Here is a 21,244-nt window from a genome sequence, read left to right on the forward strand (position 1 = left end):
ATTAAATTGAAAGTTACGTTTTAATTTGCTATATGTCTAATCTACTATCTGCCTGTTCCAACCTATTGATGATTTAGTTGTCTGTCTGATGCATTATTGTGTTTTAGTCTTAAGTTAACATGTTATTTTATAATTGTAATAAAAAACAGTATGTAGATGAATATAGTATAATAGGTTAAAACCAAAATTTAATTATGTTTTTTAACTTGATGAAAATTAAGATTTTTTTGCCCTCAATGGAAGAATAAAAAACAAGTAGGGAACATGGAATATCTCCAAAATGCCCATTTACTCTAAAGAACACAACAAAATAACATAAGAATTACTGATTAGTAATTATGTGAATGTAAGCGGAGAAATGAAGTTGTTTTCGGTTTTGCAAGTTGTTATTAACAAATATTCGAAGAAGTTTCTGAGGGCTTATGATCAAGAAAAATCACAGATCTTCCTGGGTCTGTGTAAGAACAATCTTCGGATTGTCACGGGGTTTTTAACAGGACACTGTCTCCTCAATGAACACCTCAGTAGATTGAAACTAAGAAGAAACGGCGAATGCAGATTCTGTGGGGAAGATGGTGAAACACCAGTACACCTCATCACTGAGTGCGCCGAGACGACAACCATTCGTGCCATGAATTTTGGCACGACTGATATTGGAGATGGAGAACTACCCTCTATAAAACCGTCCCAGATACTGGCTTTTGTCAAAGCCCTGGGACTGTATGATGAGTTATGATTCAAGAAAGGGGGACACAATGGATCTGTAAGGTCGAAGTGATTAACCCCCCTCCCACTCATTCTAAATTCTAAAAAATTCTATTAACAAATATATGTGTGTAGTGAACTTTTTTTAACCACGCTGGCTGTTGGGTTGGAAGTTATATTTATTTGACCACCTGGAATATGCACTCAAAATTAAATTATTGACACTTAAAGTCATCAGCAATATAGAAAACTATGCAGAACAATGGATACGGTTTAAATTATGTCAAATTAAAATGCGTTTATTAACTAAGAATTAGCTTAAATTTTTAGTTAGTCTGAAAAGTCTACCACGCTTTTACTACGCTATTTGAGCATTTTTGTTTCTTCCCTTCCTACGTGAGACTCCCTCATTGATTGTGGAGAATCCAGACCCCGCATTTGGCGGGCATGGCTATTTCTTATGGAATACTAACGGACAAAAAAGTATTAAGGACCTTAACACACTTCTAGCCCTACAAAGATGCATGGAATCTGCTCTGAAGAATCTAACGGAATTGGGCATCAACCCAGACAAAACCGAACTCATTCTGTTTACAAGAAAATACAAAATACCCAAGTTCACGCTACCAAAGCTGGAAGGAAAGACTCTTGTACTTGAAATTGCTGAGGAAACAAAATATTTAGGAGTCATTCTGGACTCGAAGCTTTCCTAGAAAAGGAACACGGAGGAAAGGATGATAAAGGGAAGAATGCATTCTATGCATGTAAAAAAAAAGTTTGGAAGAAGATGGAGTTTGCAACCGTACATTATACACTGGATGTACACTGCTGTAGTTAGACTAATAATCACCTATGGAGCACTCGTATGGTAGGAAGTGGTACTTAAAGAGACTAATAGAAAAAGCTTCACAATGGCCAGATCCTTCACAACATTGCGCAAGCTGCGCTAGAAGTAATTCTCGATTTGGAATCATTCGTTAATCAATCGACTGGCTCGTGAAGGATCTGGCCACTAAGAGTGCCCTAAGATTAAAGAAATCCAATCTATGGAATCAGACCATCTACGGTCACTCGGGGATATTGCCAATGATAGAGAAAATCATGGCGAATACGAGTCCACATCGGCTTGACCAGAAAACGGACTCACCAAACAATATGCTCGCCAACATAATTTTGGGGAAAATAAAAGGATTCGAATCCCGACAAGAGAAGAATGGTAAAGCAACCGAGTGATGAACAAGCAAGGGATAGCAGTCTACGCAGATACTTCCGTAACTTCAGGAGGCACAGGTTAGGTTAGATAGGCATCTTCTTAGAGGAGAACAAGACATCCGACGATCTTTAAGGCTATGGGATGGCTAAATTGTTCTGCAAGCAGAGATTTGCGCTATAAAGGGCTGAAAAATCTCTGATGCACCAATAGAAGATATCGTGATATACTCTGCCAGCTTGGGCACTTTAAGAAACATCACCATTCAATTCAATTTACTGTAGAACATCAATGAGTCGCATTGCTACCTTCGTTACGAAATTAGATGATGCACGTCTCCCTCGGATTAACAAGGCATTCAATCAGGTGCTGCTCATTCTGGATTACACTCTCCCAACCGATCTCATTAGATTAGAATGACGACACCTTAAGAAGATGAATAGCTCTGTAATTTTTTTACGTATTTTTGGATAATAAATCTGTCTCAATACACTTTTGTACATGTAACTATTGAACGTAGTTTATTACTTTACCGTTTATTCCCATTTAATTTTATCCAATTTCCGCTTTAACAATGCCGAATTGCATGCTTAATATAACCAAGAAAATGAAGATATCGCCCTTGACTGATATAATTTAACTGAGCACCCGTGGCGGAACAATGAATCGCCGTGAAAATTATAATTCCCCGCGAGCTTCTCAGGCGTCGCATACTTCATTTGTGTAAATCCTTTCCGATAAGTGGATTAACTGTCAATAGAAGCAGTGCGCTGTACAGATAATGGCAATCGAATAGGTTAATCCCGTCAATTGCGCCATTGTCGGCTGCCATTATTGTTTTCCGGACTTCCGAGATACGGCGATGGCCCTTTTCAAAATATTAGGAAATAATAAATTTATTGTGCTCAAGTAAACTAAAGATTTCTCGACTTTATGTGCATGGAAAGTGATCCAAGTACACAAATAAAATTCAAGATAATATACATAAATTTCTTTAGACATAGATGTCAAGTGTTTTGTATCTTATTTTAGTTTAACTTAAAACTAGGTTTCAAAACGACGCAGTAAACATATTTCAATGTTTATAGTATTTTTTCCAGTGAAAATTTTATACGGAATTCATTGACCTAATAAAATATACAGTTTCTTTCTGTATAAAATTATAAAACATAGTATTACAATATGTATGAATTATAATTTATATTGACAAAAATATTCTTAAATGAAATGGCCGTGGTAAATAGTTTGCACAAAGAAAACCTCGACAATAAGGGTTTAATCCATACTAGTCAAGTATATAGCCACCGGTGTAGAACAGAAACTGCTGACATAGTTTATACAGTATCCTAACTTTTAAACATAATTGTTGGCACATTAGCCAAAATATGGCTTCTAAGTAACAACAAACTTTGTCACTGTCGAAGATGTCTATTAAACTTCTATGAAGTAGCCCTAACTGGATGAAACAAGAAACACGTAATATCTTAAGTCTCTTAGAAAAGTCGTCGATCTCAATAACCTAATTTTTAAAAATTACAAATAAGTAGAACCAACTAAGTATAAGTAATACCCTAAATAAATGTGAATAAGTTGACAATATTTTATTTTATTGAAAATTTAGTGCATTTTCATGTGTTATTGTAAATAAAAAAGCTAAGTTACCTAAAATCTTAGTTATTGAACAACAAAGTAACTAAATATTTTATTTATATTATATCGCGGGTGATCTGGCAAATGTTCCTATCTACTGAAACAATAACCTTACAGGAGGCAATAAAATGGTATTTTCAAAAACGGAACGACTTAGGAGGCTGGGCTATTGAAAATACATTATAATGTATGTTTTCTATTAAATACTATTTATTTGGAAGCAATTAAACTGAAAACTTGTTTATTAAATCAGATAGGATTTTTTGCTTTTGATAAAATGGCACATAGGATTATTTGTATTATTTTAGGATTATAAAGGATAGGACGTTTTGCTTGTGGTAAAAGTAAGATAGGATAATTTGCTTTCATAGTTTTATTATGAAGATAGGAGAAATTGCTTCTTAATATCACCTGATTATAGATAGGAGCTTTTGCTTTTTAATCAAAATAAGTAGATAGGAGTTTGTGTGACCAGAATAACAGCTGGTTTCAGATAGGAGGTTTTCTTTTCTTTAAATTGTGCCGTAAATTTTATATTTTCAGATATTACTTTTGTCAATACGTTCATGACACATAGAACGTTATGCTAAAATAATCTCAATTTTGAAAAAAATGGCAGATAGGAGCATTTACCAGATCACCCGCGATATATTATTATTTTACCTCAACATATGTAATTTCTTTAATAATTTTTTATAGAATAGTGTACAAGATAGAATATAATAGAGATAGAAATCAGTACAAAATTGTTTTAAGACTGAAATTGTAACAATATGTCTTTGAAAAAGGAGATGAGACTGATTGTTATTCTCTCCAATATATTCTTTATGTAATCTTTTCCCAAGCAGCAACAACATGAGATGGGGCCAAGATCTCTACACCTTTGCAGAGCGTTCATCGTAGGCCAAAACGTCGACACTAAAACTGGGGTCAGGAGGAAAAAGACAACCCAAACAAACATAGCCATATATGTATCCTTATCCTAAGATCTGAGGAAAACAGAACGCTGATTTCCTATGGGAAGTACCATTTCTAAAATAAAAAAATCTGTTTAAAAAAAGAACTTTAAACTCACCTCGAGATATTTCGAGGGTCTCCATGATAAATATATATACTCCAGGGTTGTCGCAACTAACGTCGCATCCCCACGCCTAACCGCCACCTGTTACGATCAAGAACATCTTCCTCTTCCAAGTTACGGTCCACCATTGCCCTTCTGATGGCCTCATTCCAGGATCTTCTAGGCCGTCCTCGTTTCCTTTTTCCAGGAGGTGACCAGCTGTAGATACGGTAGGGCCATCTTTGGTGTTCCATGCGTAGCAAGTGTCCAAACCACTTAAGGCCCCTCTGTTCGACTCTATCCACTATTGTCTGTGTGGCATCCATTTTGGCTCTGATTTCTACGTTCCTAACTCTGTCCAGTTTAGATACTCCCGCACTGCGTCTCAAATAGTCCATTTCGAGTGCATTCAAAGCTCGCTTTTGTTCAGCTTTTAAGGTCCAAACTTCACACCCATAAGTTACTACCGCCTCCACTAGGGCTCTTCCAATATGTACTTTTGTGTTTGGTCTTATGTTTTTGTCCCACCAGATGCCATTCAGTGCTCCTATAATCTTCCACCCCTGTTCTATTCTAGCAGATACTTCTGTTTTATCCAGTCCCTTTCTGGTTATACGTGCCCCCAAACATTTAAACCATTCAACCTGTCTGAGCTTTGCATTGTCAGTAATAAAAATGTCAAATTTATCATCTGAACTGGTCACTTCATTCCGTTTTATCAATGTTCACAGTAAGGCCCCATTCCGTGTATGCCGAATTTAACCTGCTCATCATGAATTCAAGGTCGTAAGCATCTTGAGCTATGACCATCTGATCATCGGGAAAATTCAATGTAACCAAACAGTCATCTCCTACAGGGACGCCCATTCCCCCACACCTCTTCTTCCAGTCCCTAAGAACCACTTCCAAATACAGATTAAATAAAAGAGGTGACAGAGGACATCCCTGTCGAAGGCCTTTAGTTGTAAAAATTACCTCAGACAGTTTGTTACCGCTCTTAACACGAGCTGTGTTATTGTTGTACAGCACCTTAATTAAATTTATGAGACATTCATCCACATCAAGTTCTTTCAGTATGTACCATAGTTTAACTCTGGGGATGGAGTCGTAAGCTTTTTGAAGGTCTACAAAAGCTAGATGTGTATCTTCTTCATGCGAATTCCGTTTTTCTATCAGTTGTTGGATAGTAAATAGATTATCTACACATGAAAATACATATATATATATATATATATATATATATATATATATATATATATATATATATATATATATATATATATATATATATATATATATATATATATATATATATATATATATATATATATATATACATATATACATATATACATAAATACATCCGCCTTTTCTTCTCCTAAACATCTCGAGGAAGAAAAAAAAAATAACGTGCCAACAAAGTACTAAATATGGATAATTCAGGTTGATTTGCGCCAATCCAAAACTCTACCCTAAAAATACGCAGTATGAATAGTGAATCTACAAAAGACAAAATCATATCTTTACCTGTTGCGTAATTTTAGCTGATTCAGATACTCAAGAAAGAATTAAACAATTCGAAAGTCTAAAAGCCCAGAGCTGATTATGTCGTCAGATGGCGGCAATGAAAAGTGAGGTTACCGAGAGAACATCGAAAGGCGACCACAGAAGCAGCGAGACGATAGCAGTATTGCCAACTAGACAAAACTAAACAAAGTAGCTTTAAACTACCAGGGGTAGATCAGAAATAGAGAACGCTTGCAATAATATATAAAATATCTAAAATCATATAAAAAAACAAGTAACGAATTAAAAACGTTACAAATTGTAGAAGATTTTTGCGAATTCACTTGCAATTTGCAAACCGTCATTTGGATGTGTTATTTTATTATAGTAAATTGTTTAAACAAATTTGGACTTTGTTTAACAATTGGAACTATTTTAAATAAAGAAGGTAAATCAAAGGGCATAAAACTGAAACCCTACAAGACAGGGCCAATGCTATTAATCTCAGTTAATTGGAGATGAATTATTGATTTCGATTAGTATTCGTATTTTAGGTCATACGAAATTTACCGAAGGATCTAGTATACATATCTGTATATGTATATTTCATTTACTTCTCTATAATTTATTTGTTCTCCTTTATAAAAGAATAGTGATGATTAATAAAGTACTACCTTAGTAGTAATAGGAATTTGTTAATTAAAGCTTAATTGGCTTAATTTAATATTTAAAACTACCGATTTTCAAAATAGACGAAACTTCTTATAAACCGATATTTACTATTTAGCAAAAAGAGCAAAGGTGAACATTAAAACATCGAAAATTATTTAGAAAATCCTAAGACGTCTGTATTTGTAGATACGCCTCTTCAAACAGTTGGCAAATAATCTGTCAGTTTCCTACGCTTAAAGTTTATTTTATATTATTTTGAAACGTTCATTGAGCCGAACGATATTTACTAGAAACTTTATAGTTACGATCTGCTTAATTTTAATCTACTTAAATTATTAACATAATATTTTACTTCTGAAATTGTAAACTTTCGCACGGAGAAAACGCGAGTATTAAATTTTCCCGACAGAAAAAACATTAATTTGTTCAATTAAAAGTATAATTATATCATATTAATTAGTATGTTTTACAAAAATATCAAAGTCCTTTACAATGAAGCAATTAAAGGGTAATAATAATGGGGGGAGGAAGTACTATCTTAGAAATCTACTATTGGTTCTAAATCTAAATAGACTAGCTAAAGTAATATTGGTATGTATAAATAGTGGACTACATAATGTGAATATTTTTTGTATGAATTCAGAATCATTGTACAGGGTCGCTGATATGTATGGGAACGGTCGATTATTAGGTAAAATATAGGAGGTACCGCAAAAAGTTTAATATAAAATTTATAGGATTCCTAAATATCAGGGAGTAATAAATTTTAGTATACAGGGTCGGTCATAAAGTCGTTGCACATCAAAATTTACTTTTTTTAAATGCAAACCCCTGTATATTATTGCATATTTCAATTCTTCCTTCAGTTTTAAGATAAAATCGAGATACATACAATATACCTCAAACAAACCGTTTCCGAGTTATTAACTTTTGAAAATAACACTTTTTAATTAATTTAGATGTATTTGGTTTTATTTAACGATGCCATTCTGCAGAAACTGTGATACTTAATAATATTTGACATTATTTGTTCAATTAGAATTTATAAATGTATAAAATGAGATTATATCAAGTCTGGAAATTACAAAATTTTCTTTATTACCGACCCTATATATTTAAATTTGCTACTAGCTACTAGACATTTAAAAACCCTATAACTTTTGTATTCAACTCTTTTTGCATTGTATATTTTACCCAATAATCGACCGTTCCCATAAATATCAGCGACCCTGTATATCATTAATCCTGATGATTCTGGTCTGGATATTGGAACATCAAACTAAACTACCTAATATTTAAGCCGTAAATTTTCTGCTATGACGAATGTTCTGCTACGAACTTTTTAGCATGTCTGCACGGTTAATTTCTTCACCATTCTAGAGATTTTTTAGCCAACCAGCGTTTTAATGCTGAAGTATAAGCAACAATGCTTAATAATAACCAAATAGTGCTGATTAACTTTACATTTTTCCCTATCCCACTCCATTTTTAAGTGGAATTGGAATTGCAATTTCATTGCAATCTGGCAATTTTCATTGGCATTGGTAAACACGCTTGGATAACAATCATAACTTATTTAAATATACAGTAGAATGCATACATTCAAAATTATTCTTCATTATTCACCAAATGAATATCTTACTTAAAATTTAATTCGATGTGACAGTTGTTAATAACAAAATATGTTACCATCACTGTGTGATTTATTTCGTTCATTTGGAATGATTTGGATATTATACTAGTTATTTATTCATATAAATGTAAACAAATATTTGTTCATGTTTTTGAATTTTGTCTAATGGATGCAACACTGTGCGGCGGCTCGACGTGACCGTGATGGACCGTTATAATGAGAACCGCGCCTAACCGATACGCTCCGGAAAACGTTTGGCGTGTTCGGTTTGGCTCGTGGACAGGTCAGAATTCTGCTCTGCGCATTCGGTTCGTTCTGTGCGTTCGGCCTAAAATGCTCAAATCTGGACGCACCCCGAGATGAATTGTTGATTTCGATTAGTATTCCTATTTTTGATCATACGAAGTTTACCGGAGGATAAAGTATACATATTCGTATATATTATAATTATAATTAAAATTAATTATGAGATCAATCGACTTACCTGTAAGGAAGAGTGATCCTAATTATACGAGCAGCCTCGTCGAAAGATTATAAACACCCTGTAGTTGCAGCGCGACTATCCTATCTACGACGTTCAAAGAAAAATAACAATTTTTTGCTTCCCTGACTCAGCGTACCGGGCCACGTCGAGCCTCGCTGCTGATAGTTTATTCATTGTAAGAAAGGTCTAGATTGCCAAGGGTAGGGATCAACTCAACATGTGATGTCAATAAGGGCTGGGAAGTTTATAATCTTTCGGCGAGGCTGCTCGTAATAATTAGGATCACTCTTCCTTACAGGTAAGTCGATTGATCTCATAATTATACTTCGCAGCCTCGTCTCAGATTATAAACACCCTGTAGATGTTTAAAGAATATGGCAATCTAGACTGAGAATCCCTATGTTGAGAATAAGATATATTTATTTTATTCGAAGGACAGTTTACATCCTTTGAATTTTCTAATAATATGATATCAAATAATCTACATAAATATTGATGATAGTATAATAAGAATATAACAGAACAATAATAATAATAAAGATATAACAAACAAACGTACTATATGACTAGATAGTAAACACATTTGTAATAATAACATAACAAATTAAGGTACAATCTATGTAGTAAAAAACACATATTTTCTATTTTTGGTATAATAGTAATTATTTAAATAATCCCTGAACTTTCTAACATACTGTTTGTAAGGTCGGAAATGTTTGGCAACATTGGTTTATTATAAAAGAAAACATTTTAGACCGTTCAGTCCTCCTGCTGCTTTTCTTATGGACTCAATATTCGCATTACCCTTAAAAAGATACAGATGTGGATGCATGTCTTCACCAATAGGCAGAGAAAATACTAGTGCCTATTCTACAGATACCTAAAATATTCTTAATCCAATAACCAATCGTCTGACTGGAGACAGCATTTTTTTTATTATTTTTTTTTTTTTTTTTTTTTTTTTTTTTTTTTTTATCTGGTCGTAACGATATAGTTACTTTTAAATATTCAATAATTACAGAAGCTAAACAGAGTTCGGGCTTTTCCTTAAACAAATGGTAACATTAAAACTGGTTGAGGTTTGTCTCCCCGATATTTTAATATTTTCTATTACAAAAACTTGTAAATTATCTTTAGTCTGATTAATATGTTTAATATAGATTTTTGTCAAGGTCTGTAACCTTTGCCCGGATATTAAGGCCAACAATACTACCACCTTAAAACATAATTGTTTAAGGGGTACCATTCCGCTATTTTTATTAATACCGAGTGTGGATCCCATGTAAAATTGTACCTATTTAGGTTTTGGGGATGGCCATTATACATTCCTTTTTTAAAAATATTTTTATGATATACTGATCTTCTTCCTTGAAGGCAAGGTATTAATATTAGATTAAAAAATTCCCGAAAAATCACTATGAAGACTATATGAAAAACAGTCAAATAGATTATTACCACAGTAACTCCATCATATTCTAAAGACACACTCGTACTGTCGATGGGTACTTTCATTTATTGAGACAAGAATGACTTTTATACCAACATCAGGAACGGATCTCTTGAGGAAAGATGTTCTGATAACCTCCCTGCAACCCAGATAAGCTGTTTGTACAGAAAGTGAGGTTTTCTGAAAGGAGACAACAATAAGTTTTTGTTGGACACAAAATAAAGACCTTTGAAACAAGAGATACCAGAATTGACTCTAGTGTCGTCTAGGAACTATTAGAATTCCACTTGCTTTATAATGCTAGTTGCGTCAAGAATTTTTTTTTTTTTTTTTTTTGTATATGACTTTGTAATGTAATAAGCATAAAAATAACGATCAAGTAAAAGCATAAAAATAACCATCTGCCAATGATACAAGAAAGGCATCAACTGCAATGGAATGGTCCGGTTTCCATGAGATATATAAATTACATTTTGTATTATTTTGTATTAAGTCTCGAAGTAAATAAATCTGTTTCTGGAGGCTTAAAAATATGACATACTTTAGCAAAACTATATATTTTTTTTTTTTTTCAAAGTTCATATTTAGTCTGAATTTAAAGACTTCTGGATTATGACTTAGATTGGACTTGTATTATGATTTTTGCTGATATAGGATGCGAAAACATATATTTCGAATCTCGCAATATTCCCAAATATCCTGTGCAATCTTGTTAAAATTTTTATACATATATGGGTTGTTAACTGGGGAACAGAATGGCAACACTGCATCTAATTCCAAATGAGTACTGAGCAAAGCTGCCGACTCGTCCCGTCGCGTCCGTCGTCTCTCGACGAGCGGCCCGAGGTTGACATATTTCAGCCATAAAGCTCTTGCCGCGAGTAATAAACAAATTAACAACCTGTATATACGCTCTTGACGTAGTGTTGTCTACCTTTAGCAATAACTTAAGCAAAGACTTAAGAGCGTTAAATACAGCCTTTAATTCCAAAATATTTTATGATAATTTTTGCATTAGTGTTCCAATATCCTCTCGTACGTGTAGAATTGCATACGGCTACCCACCCATCCTTCGATGAATCCGATAAAATTTCTAATTGATATTTTATTTCATTGATATTAATCAACTAAGCCACCACGAAATTTCCTTGTTAATAGATAAAGGAATTTCAATCTTTTATTATAATTATTTATAGCGCTAAATATTTTGCCCTTTCTAAGAGTTTTACGGGTGCCCAACCATATTGTGTTGCAGGACATGCTGCCACTAGGCACACCAATAATATAAGTTGTCATTTCACGAATATAACAGGACTTTCGATTAAGAATTTGATCAGAGATTATTACAATCTTTTTTTTTTCTCGAAATGTAACGACATTTTAATTGTAACAGTATTAAAATGAAAACCCAGACATTTAAATTCCTGTGTGGGAAATAATATATTTTCTCTTAATTTATAACGGAACGTAATGACGTCAGCAATTGTACAGCTTTATTAGCATTTTTAATGTCTTACTCATAACTTGATGATATTAATAGAATATCATCTAGGTAGCCCACACATACAATACCTAAATTTCTTAAGTACGTAAAGACTGGTCCTAATAGGTTGGTTAAGATATAATGTGCAATAGAGAGCCCAAATGGTAAGCGATTAAAGAACAGCTGCCCATTGTATTCAAATTTAAGATACTTTTTATATTAATCGTCAATCTTCACTGAATATTAAGCATTCTTTAAGTCAATTTTGCATAAAAATGTATTTTGATGAATAAAAACTTCAACACTTCTATAATCCTTTTTTTTTACATAAAGTGTGGCGGGTCTACCAAATAGGTGAACTTTTAAGATTTAATATAAACTGTAACGACCCATAGATTTTTAATTATAAAAAAAACTAAATAAATTAATCTGTCTCAAGGTAAGACTTAGATATAGCAACAATATCAAAAAGATCAGCAATAGTCTACTGAATTCTTGATGTGAAAATTGAGTAACGGGATTTCGACCCAAACCACCTTGTAAAAGTGTTTTACGGATAGGAAGTCTGTAACTTGAATCCATTCTAAAACTAGAGGATTTTTTGTAATATTTTGCCAATTACTATAAAAGTTACTTAGATAACCAATATTATTTAACTCGACTACTTCCTGAAATCCATTATTTTCCAACTCTTCCTCAGCTTCTGGTCCCCCTTGCTCCCCTCCGGCTTTTTAAATTCTTGAGCAGATATAATGTGACAGTTCATTCTCAATGGGTCTATACATAAAAACATTTTTAATATTTTATTCAAATAACCCTTTACTCATAGGACAATAACAATGTTGCCTGCCTATGAGCTGAGCTAAAAGAAACTGCATATTTTAATTTATTCTTTATTTCAAACTGCGATAAGCGTTTGTTTATTTTTGTGCCTGCCGTAAATATTTACGGCTCCTTTGGCCCTTATCTACGAGACACAAGCTTCAAATGTTTCAGCGTGATTCTAAGGCCATACTGAAAAATCCCATATTGGAATTCGGGAGGACAATAATCATATAATATTATAATAATTTAAACCACACAGGCGTGTGATTAAAATCTATAAGTATACTTATATAACAATTAATAAAAAGTAAATGGTTAAAGAATATAATATCCACAAATTACTTTTCTTAAATATTCGTTATCCATAGGAATAAACAAGACTGACTGCCAATTGATTACCTTGATTAACACAAAGAAATCGCATATTACAGATAAAACACTGCGATTCTTTTATTTTGTTCCTGCCGTAAAGATTTACGGTTCCTCTGACCTTTGCCTCTGCGAGATAAGCATGAAAACTTTTAGCGTTAATCTCATGGTCATACCGAAAAAGCCAAGATTGGTATTCGGAAGGAAATAATACTTACTATTATTGCACTACGATGTTTTATTCCGTTCCTGCCGTAAAGATTTACGGCTCCTCTGACCCTTGCCTCTGTGAGATAAGCATGAAATAGGTATTTCAGCGTTAATCTCAGGGTCATACCGAAAAAACCAAGATTGGTATTCGGGAGGAAATAATACTTATTATTATTGCACTACGATGTTTTTATTTTGTTCCTACTGTAAAGATTTACGGCCCCTCTGACCTTTGCTTCTTTCAGATAAGCATGAAATAGGTATTTCAGTGTTAATCTCAGGGTCATACCGAAAAAACCAAGATTGGTATTCGGGAGGAAATAATACTTATTATTATTGCACTACGATGTTTTTATTTTGTTCCTGCTGTTAAGATTTACGGCCCTCTGACCTTTGCCTACATATTATTATTGCATGTCACTTCTAATCATCATAAAATAAGGCAGGTACATCAATAAATTAATTGATTTTAAACACAGAGAGCATGCGTTTAAAATTTGTATTAAAAAGCTGATTTTCAAATCGCCTTTTCTAAAACAAAAGGAAGCATTAGTATAATATACTTACCATGTTGTACGCCTTAAGCTTTTATTAAGTTTTCCTTAAAAACTCATCACTTTTACGCTTAGGCATTTTGAACGCACTCTCCGATAGGATACGACACGATACAATGAATAAACTATCAGCAGCGAGGCTCGACGTGGCCCGGTACGCTGAGTCAGGGAAGCAAAAAATTGTTATTTTTCTTTGAACGTCGTAGATAGGATAGTCGCGCTGCAACTACAGGGTGTTTATAATCTGAGACGAGGCTGCGAAGTATAATGTATAATTAATGTAGGTTTCATTTACTCCCCTATAATTTATTTGTTCTCCTTTATAAAAGAATAGTGCTGAAGAAGTAATTATGAAATAAAACAAATATTTTACTTGTAATTTACCCTATATACCTAACAACTGCTGAAGTATTGATTTATTCATAATGTATTTTAATATATCTTATTTTGTTTCAGATTTTTGAAATTCAGTATTGTAAGGTAAGTTATTTTTCATAATTATTTTAAAATATCTTTTAGTTGATTGTGAAAGTGAAGGTTTTATTTATTTTGCAATAGTATGCCTAGAACAACTTTTAATATTAATATTTCAACACTTGCCGATTTTTTAATTTAGAGTTAAGTATTTTTTTTTAATAAACTTTAGAAAACCTTACATACATATTTGAAACAGTTGGACACGGAATGTGGAAAGCAAAATAAGTGGCTAACATTGAATTGAAAAATAATGACGATGGCATTCCTCATATAATTTTAAATACATGGTATACCCTCCGTGTCGATAAAAATAAATTGCAAAACCAATAAATGAAACTATAGAAATAAATGAAATTTTAGAAATTTCAATAGACGTTTTTAAAAAAGTATATTTTTTATGCATCTTTGAATTGATGTTTTTTTCGATCCGTGATGTTTTACGAAACTCAACCTCCGACTAAAATTGTTCAGTTATCTCTATGCCTTCCTATAAATTTTGTTCTAGATACCCATATCATATCCAATCTTAGGGTATACGAGGATACATTTTCGTATAACGGTTCTTTTTTCCCCTTAGAATCGCCAAAATTTTGAGCCTGAAAAATTTATCTTCCAGTTGGAGTCACGGAAATATGTACGTTTGTGGTGGCTACATCTTCTCTTTTATTTATTTTTTCCAACTCCCTCTTTTGATAAATTATTCTTTTATGCTTACTTTTCCAGCTGGATACAGGTTTTGTGTTTAGATATATTGTTCTCGCCAGGAATAGAATAGAACGAAAATAGAAACCCTATGGTGACATGGCAATAGTTGTGAAGGATTTTTTTGGTTTAAAATGCAAAACTTTAAAATCTGAAGTTATGAAAATAATAAAATTAATAGTTTTAATATTCATATTTAAAAATATGAATTTATTATTATTCCAATAATTGCATGGACATAAATTTTCATACTTCGTTCAATGTTTAAAAATAAAGACTGTGGACTGAATTATTCCATACGTCTAAAGCCTATTTATCCCTGCATATTTATGAAATTTGTACATAGACGTGAAATAAAATCCTGAACAACTCTCCTCATTGTTTTTGAAATTTTGTCTTTTAACCACCTCTATTTGACGAAATTTTCATAATCTTATGTCATGATAAAGTTTCACTCATTCGCAGTTAGTGGAATAAATTAGTTTCAATTATACTTTATACTTTTTATTACTCATGCGGGGAAAGTAGTATCTTTTCGCTTTCTTATGGAGTCGAAAAGACGCTAATTGCCCACTTCACAATTACCACACGAGTTTTGAGCAAATTTAATGTCGATTTGAGTGCGACAAGTAAACTTCTCGCAGCCAAATTTTCGTTGGCACACGCAAATTGACAAGCAAAAAGACAGTCTCGAAGTGTCAATATTAAAGAAGTGAGGTTGGCATTTAAATAATCAACAAGGTCTAAAAATTTTAATATCACGTTCTCAAATTATTCAAACTTAACAATTTATTTAAATGGCAGTAAAATAAATTGATTACCTTGTGTTTAATCGTTCACAATTTTTGTTAATTTGTTGTGTTTCATTGTTAAAAATAAATTTATTTAATATCTTTTATTTTTCAATGATGATAATCAAATGCCAAAATGACATTCCTCCCAAATTTTGAAGTATAATTAGTGGAAATGTTTAAAGTTTGTTAACCTTTTCTACTAATTGAAAGCGACTACCACTAATTTTGACGTTCTGAATGCTTATTGAAATTTGAGGATTAATCTTCTACACTAATTGAAACCACTAATTTATTCCACTAATTGCGAGGTTCTGAATAAAGCTTTAGGGTTGTCGGTAGATAAGTCAAAATTACTTTTCTGTTATTGAGTATGCTGAAGTAATTCCCCAATATATTTTTTATATACACTCTCATTGTTTTATTTCAACAATGACAAGTGATGTCTCACTATGATCTTATTGAAATGTCATCATAGGTGAAGTAAAGTTCATCCTATGATGAAGTTTCAATGGAGTGACGGAACGATGAACAATGCACGGACGCAGATGCGTATGAATTCGACTTAAAATTTTTGAAACTTGTCAAACTCTTGTCAAATTAAAGATTATTATTTGTGTCAAATTATGTCAAATAACCAGCCTTCTAGAAAATAATAAATATAATAAATGTTTGCTTTTGCATTTTGGTTTGTGTCATCACATGTGTTTCATGGTGTTTAAAGTTAAGTGGACGAAAATAGAGGGAAAAGTGCAGACCCAGAAAACTGTATTAGCCACCAATAAAGTTTGTATACCATCTCGTATATGGTACTAAAAATTGGCTGTAAAATAAAGACATCGCACAATAGGTAAATAATAATAACCTTTAGTACTATGAAAGATAATTTTAAAAGGTACTGGTTAAACAAATTAACCAACTTTTAAAGTACAAAATTAGTGGTAAGTTTTATAAAGTTACGCTTTGCATCAACTTATTTCTTTCATCTATCACTGTCAAGGATTATGTCGTTGGACAAACTATAAAGGTATTCTCACGTTTCGTATCCGCTACTTTCCGTTTTCTTTCCGTTTACGTAAAATATTAGGTCATGTAAACGAATAGAACAATGCGCATTATCCGTTCCGTTTCCGTACCGTTTCTATGATTACGTTTTATGGTGTAAATACAGTCAAATTATACGAAATAGATATTGGATGGAAAGGGAACGGCTTAGTAATAACATTTCAGTTGGTTTCAACAAATTCCGACCGCAGCGCTTCAGCGGAAAAAATCTGAAATTATTAATATATGTATAGTTCACGCCGCCGGCGCCGCGCCGTCATGTTGATCGCATTAAAATAATATTGAAATCGCGGTTTTGTCATATTATTTAAGTATTTTGTTTTTTTGCTAGTGCAGTTATTGAAACTATAAAACACTCAGGTACGAGGTTTGTGTGATGTAATGCTGTTTCGGGTAGTAAAAAATATGTGAAAAAGAATTCGAATTAGGCGTCGCGTCGTGTTGTGTTGTTACTATTTCCAATGTTAATAAAATTGTCGAAAAAATGTTAACACGTAAAGGAGAGCGTAATTAAGGCGTTGTTGGGTGCAATAACATTCAATAACTCAACTTTCCCGGATATTCAACTCTCCCGAAACAACATTTTATAGCTTCATAGTTTCTCACACCGATAATGTTGCATTAAATCTTTCGCCCATTTTCAAATGTTTATTGCAACCTTGTGTTTCACCATGATTTTTTATCAATAATTAATGTGTGGAATTCAAATGTACCTGTCTTCCTAAAAATATACGATAAAATTGCCATAAATACATCCACCGAACTATTGCAGATCGAACTCATTTCCTGTCAGTGTCATCGGGACTCATCCTGACGATCGGGGACAAAATATATCGCGATTCGATTAAGCCAAAAAGCGATCGTCCTATCCAGAAGCTTCCAACGGTCGAACATAAATCATCAAGTGTATTTTCTCTCGTTTCTTTTCCCGAAAATAAATCGCATGACATTATTTTTTATAGATTGGCCTTTGGGGACTTTTGTCGTGTTAAATTAAATCCTTTATTAACATTACGTTAGGTCGTTATATATTTTTTCCATGCTAAAATTATATAGCCAAAGTTTTTTTTATTAAAAAAATAATAATTTATGACTACTATTTATCATATTATATAAATGAGTGTTGTAAAAGAAACATTTTAATATTTTTTTTATTAAATATAATTAATATTAATACCGTGTGGTGCATCAGAACACGGGACATAAGAAATCCCATGTAAATTTTGAAAAAGTCAAATATTATCGCCCCAGATGGTTTTATGCAAAAATTATATTAGATTTCTTTGAATAGACGTTAAATTGTGCTTTTGTCTAATATTTCGTATTATTTGGAATAATCATCTAAAAGATATTTGCAAAAATCTTTATATTACGGCCCAGAGATCATTATCATTAAAATACCAGGAAAAATATGATTTGGTCATTGCCAAATTCGATGTCGCTTTTTTTGTTTACAAGAATTTATGTGGTTTGGAAAGAGTGGTTAATTCTTTTTTGAATTGGAATAACCATCTACAAAAGAATTAGTTGAACTGAGAATAATGTTACGGTGTATGAGCTGTTCATTACTCGATCACTCGCAAGCCTCGCTACCACTATACGACATACATTCTACAATAGTTTCAAATAAAAGAAATATTTGTAACTAATGTAACTTTATTAAACTATACTAATTAATAAAAAGTTTCCATAATCCCCCATTCACAGCCAAACAATACCTCAAATGATAGTAAAATTTTCGCCTCACAATACAAAGCTGTTAAGGGGAGAATATTTAGGATCCCACAGAGATGTGGTTTTTAGTTCATCTAAATTTCTGTATTTAATATGTCCATAAAGACGGTTTTTGAGTGTTCTCAATAGGAAGAAGTCGTCCGGCGAAAGATCATGTTGTCTTCTCTTACTGTATCTCCTATAGACGAGAGTCAATGTTTTTCTTTTCCTTCGACATGAAGAATATTCAAGTTATTGTCGTTTCCTTCCTGTTTATTTATTTTTATCTTCGCACTTCCATATGCCTAATACCATGCCTTTAGTTTCAAACCGCGCTGGTTTATTCTTTAAACTGTTAACTTATTCGGGTCTAGGCTTACCGAAGACTGACCTGCGAACATATAACACAGCGGGACTCTTTCTAGCAAAATGCCGTTTAACCGTCGTTACTTTTTCAGAAGTTGCTAAAATCATAATTATTTTATACAAAATTACTCTATCTGGTAAGTCGAGTTTTGGAAATATTTTTATTTATCACATAGTAATTAGTATTAGTATTAAGTTGTTTTATTAATGAAATTTTATATTTTTTAAAAAAATTATTTGGAAAATGTTGTGTAACGTGAAAATTTAAGGTAAAAGCTCTATCTAATGAACCATCATCTCTGTTTTTAAGTTCACTCTATTTTCTTGTTAATACTAGTGAATATTTATTTATGTATTATAAGAACGGTTATAATTCTCGCATCATGTAATAAGCTTGTGCATTCTAAATTTCAATTTCTTCGTAGTAAATTGGATGAAACTCCTCTTTAACTACACTATTATTTAGTTGAAAGTGGATATTATCTTCATACCTCGAATTTTATATTGTTCCAAGTTTTTTTCTTTTTAATGAACTTGAAAGATTCCTCGAAACCAGTTATTTGTTTCAGCGGAAAACTAACAAGAATGATTAAATTTAAAAATAAAATTTACTTTTGACTTTTGACTACAATAAATTTTATAAATAAATGCGTTTCTACTAATCATAATGGTATTATTTTCCGCACTCATCAATAAACTCCTTTATGAAGTCAGTTTATTAGCACTGTATTGCTTAAATTTTCTCTATTTCGCCATTGTATAGTTACAATAATAATATACACCCACCGGCAAGAAAATCAGATAAAATATTGATGTATTTTAAAGATTAATATATTTTGTTCTAGTGGGCCGATTTTGATACTTTTTAAGCAGTTTGTAGCTAAATTCTTTGACTTTTTAGTATTTTTTTCCAAAATTAAAAATGCAAGTTGCCATCTGCCAATTATGTAAGGAAAAACAAAATGCTGATATTTTGGTGAATGTTTGAAACACCCTGTTGAGTACCGTTAACACAGCAAGGAATTTCAAAATTATTTTATCATTTAAGTGTATCTTTTCTTGATAGTTTCTTTTTTGATTCATCTCAATAGCGTTATTTTTTGGAGATATTTGCTGTCGAAGGAGACACTAAATTTTTCTCAATTTTTTTACTTTAAAGTCATGACTTTGCTTTTGGTCTTTGCTAAGTCAACAGACCTATAAATTAGTAATTATGTTTCATTTAACGTCTTTGAAAAAGCATGTTGTTATTGTCTGTTGGTTTTGATTTGGTTTCAGCTCTCTTTGATTGACTCTAGCAGACATGCTAAGTCCAAAAATTGATTTCTACCGTGATCAATTAAAGCAGCAATAGCCGATATTTCAGAACTTAAAACTATCTCTAGTAGACTAAACATCAATAAACAATAATAATATGACTGTTCAGTGGCAGTCATACTACAAAAACAATATACACTATTTTATACATGTGTTGATGAAAACCCAAAATCAATGCTAAAATTGCTGTAAATCGTTACTGTCTTATTCAAAAACGAATATCTCCAATAAAAGTAAAGCTATTGAGATTTATCAAAAAATAAACCATTGGTAAAAGACGTACCTAGATGATAAAATTATTTTGAGATTCCTTGCATTGCTAACATATTCCACAGGGTGTTTGAAACTTTCACCAAAATATCAACATTTTGTTTTTCCTCGTATAATTGTCAGATAGGAACTTTCGTCTTTAATTTAGAAAGAGGTACTAAGAAGTCAAATAATTTAGCTACACATTGCTTAAAAATCATCAAAATCGGCTCACTAAAACAAGATATATTAAACTTTAAAATACATCAATATTTTGAGGTGCCCGTTTTTAGTTAGCCCGAGTGTAGGTAGTTGAAGGTGAATGAAAAATTAAACCAAAAGTTTTTTATTACAACATAAGTTTTCTAATGCCGAAAGTAGGAGAATTCTTTACATCCATCTTTCATTCAAACGGTAAATTAGCCAGGCGCAAGTTAATTTGATGAAATTGAAGTTAAAAAAGCGATCTCCTTATACATTAACTTAATTGAACTTAGCTATGCAATAATCCATTTCTCACGTTCTTCTATTCCGAAGAAATTTTTCCATTTTCCACACCTTCCTGAATCCGATCTATCTCTTTAAGTCCTCGCGAGGGAGCCTATATCATATTTTACCTATCTTTCCGCCTTCAAAAATCAAATGAAACCGCAAAAGAAAAATCGTTTTTCTTTTTCGTCTTTCGCTTTTCGTTCGTTCAGGCGGGATAAAACTTCTAAAAATTCGTGTGTTAAAGAATTGGATGACATTTGTGTT

General features: G+C 32.4%; 2 protein-coding genes across 2 annotated transcripts in view; one reads left to right on the forward strand and one right to left on the reverse strand.

Moving 5' to 3' along the window:
- Nucleotides 1-21,244, forward strand: part of LOC115877843 (octopamine receptor beta-2R) — a 417,890-nt gene that overhangs the window by 326,493 nt on the left and 70,153 nt on the right. The window contains exon 5 of the mRNA XM_030894166.1: nt 14,265-14,288. The gene's annotated coding sequence lies outside the window, so the exon portion shown is untranslated. The remainder of the gene's footprint in view (nt 1-14,264; nt 14,289-21,244) is intronic.
- LOC115877952 lies at nt 4,697-5,023 on the reverse strand. Its single transcript, XM_030894303.1, has one exon. The coding sequence runs from the start codon at nt 5,021-5,023 to the stop codon at nt 4,697-4,699; it is 327 nt and encodes a 108-aa protein (XP_030750163.1).

Source organism: Sitophilus oryzae, unplaced genomic scaffold (genome assembly GCF_002938485.1).
Source record: "Sitophilus oryzae breed Bouriz unplaced genomic scaffold, Soryzae_2.0 scaffold_1499_pilon_pilon, whole genome shotgun sequence".
Classification (NCBI taxonomy): Eukaryota; Metazoa; Arthropoda; class Insecta; order Coleoptera; family Curculionidae; genus Sitophilus; species Sitophilus oryzae.

Excerpts from the sequence above, each read along its gene's own strand:
- LOC115877952 (XM_030894303.1), bottom strand. The coding sequence starts at position 5,023 with ATGGACTATTTGAGACGCAGTGCGGGAGTATCTAAACTGGACAGAGTT.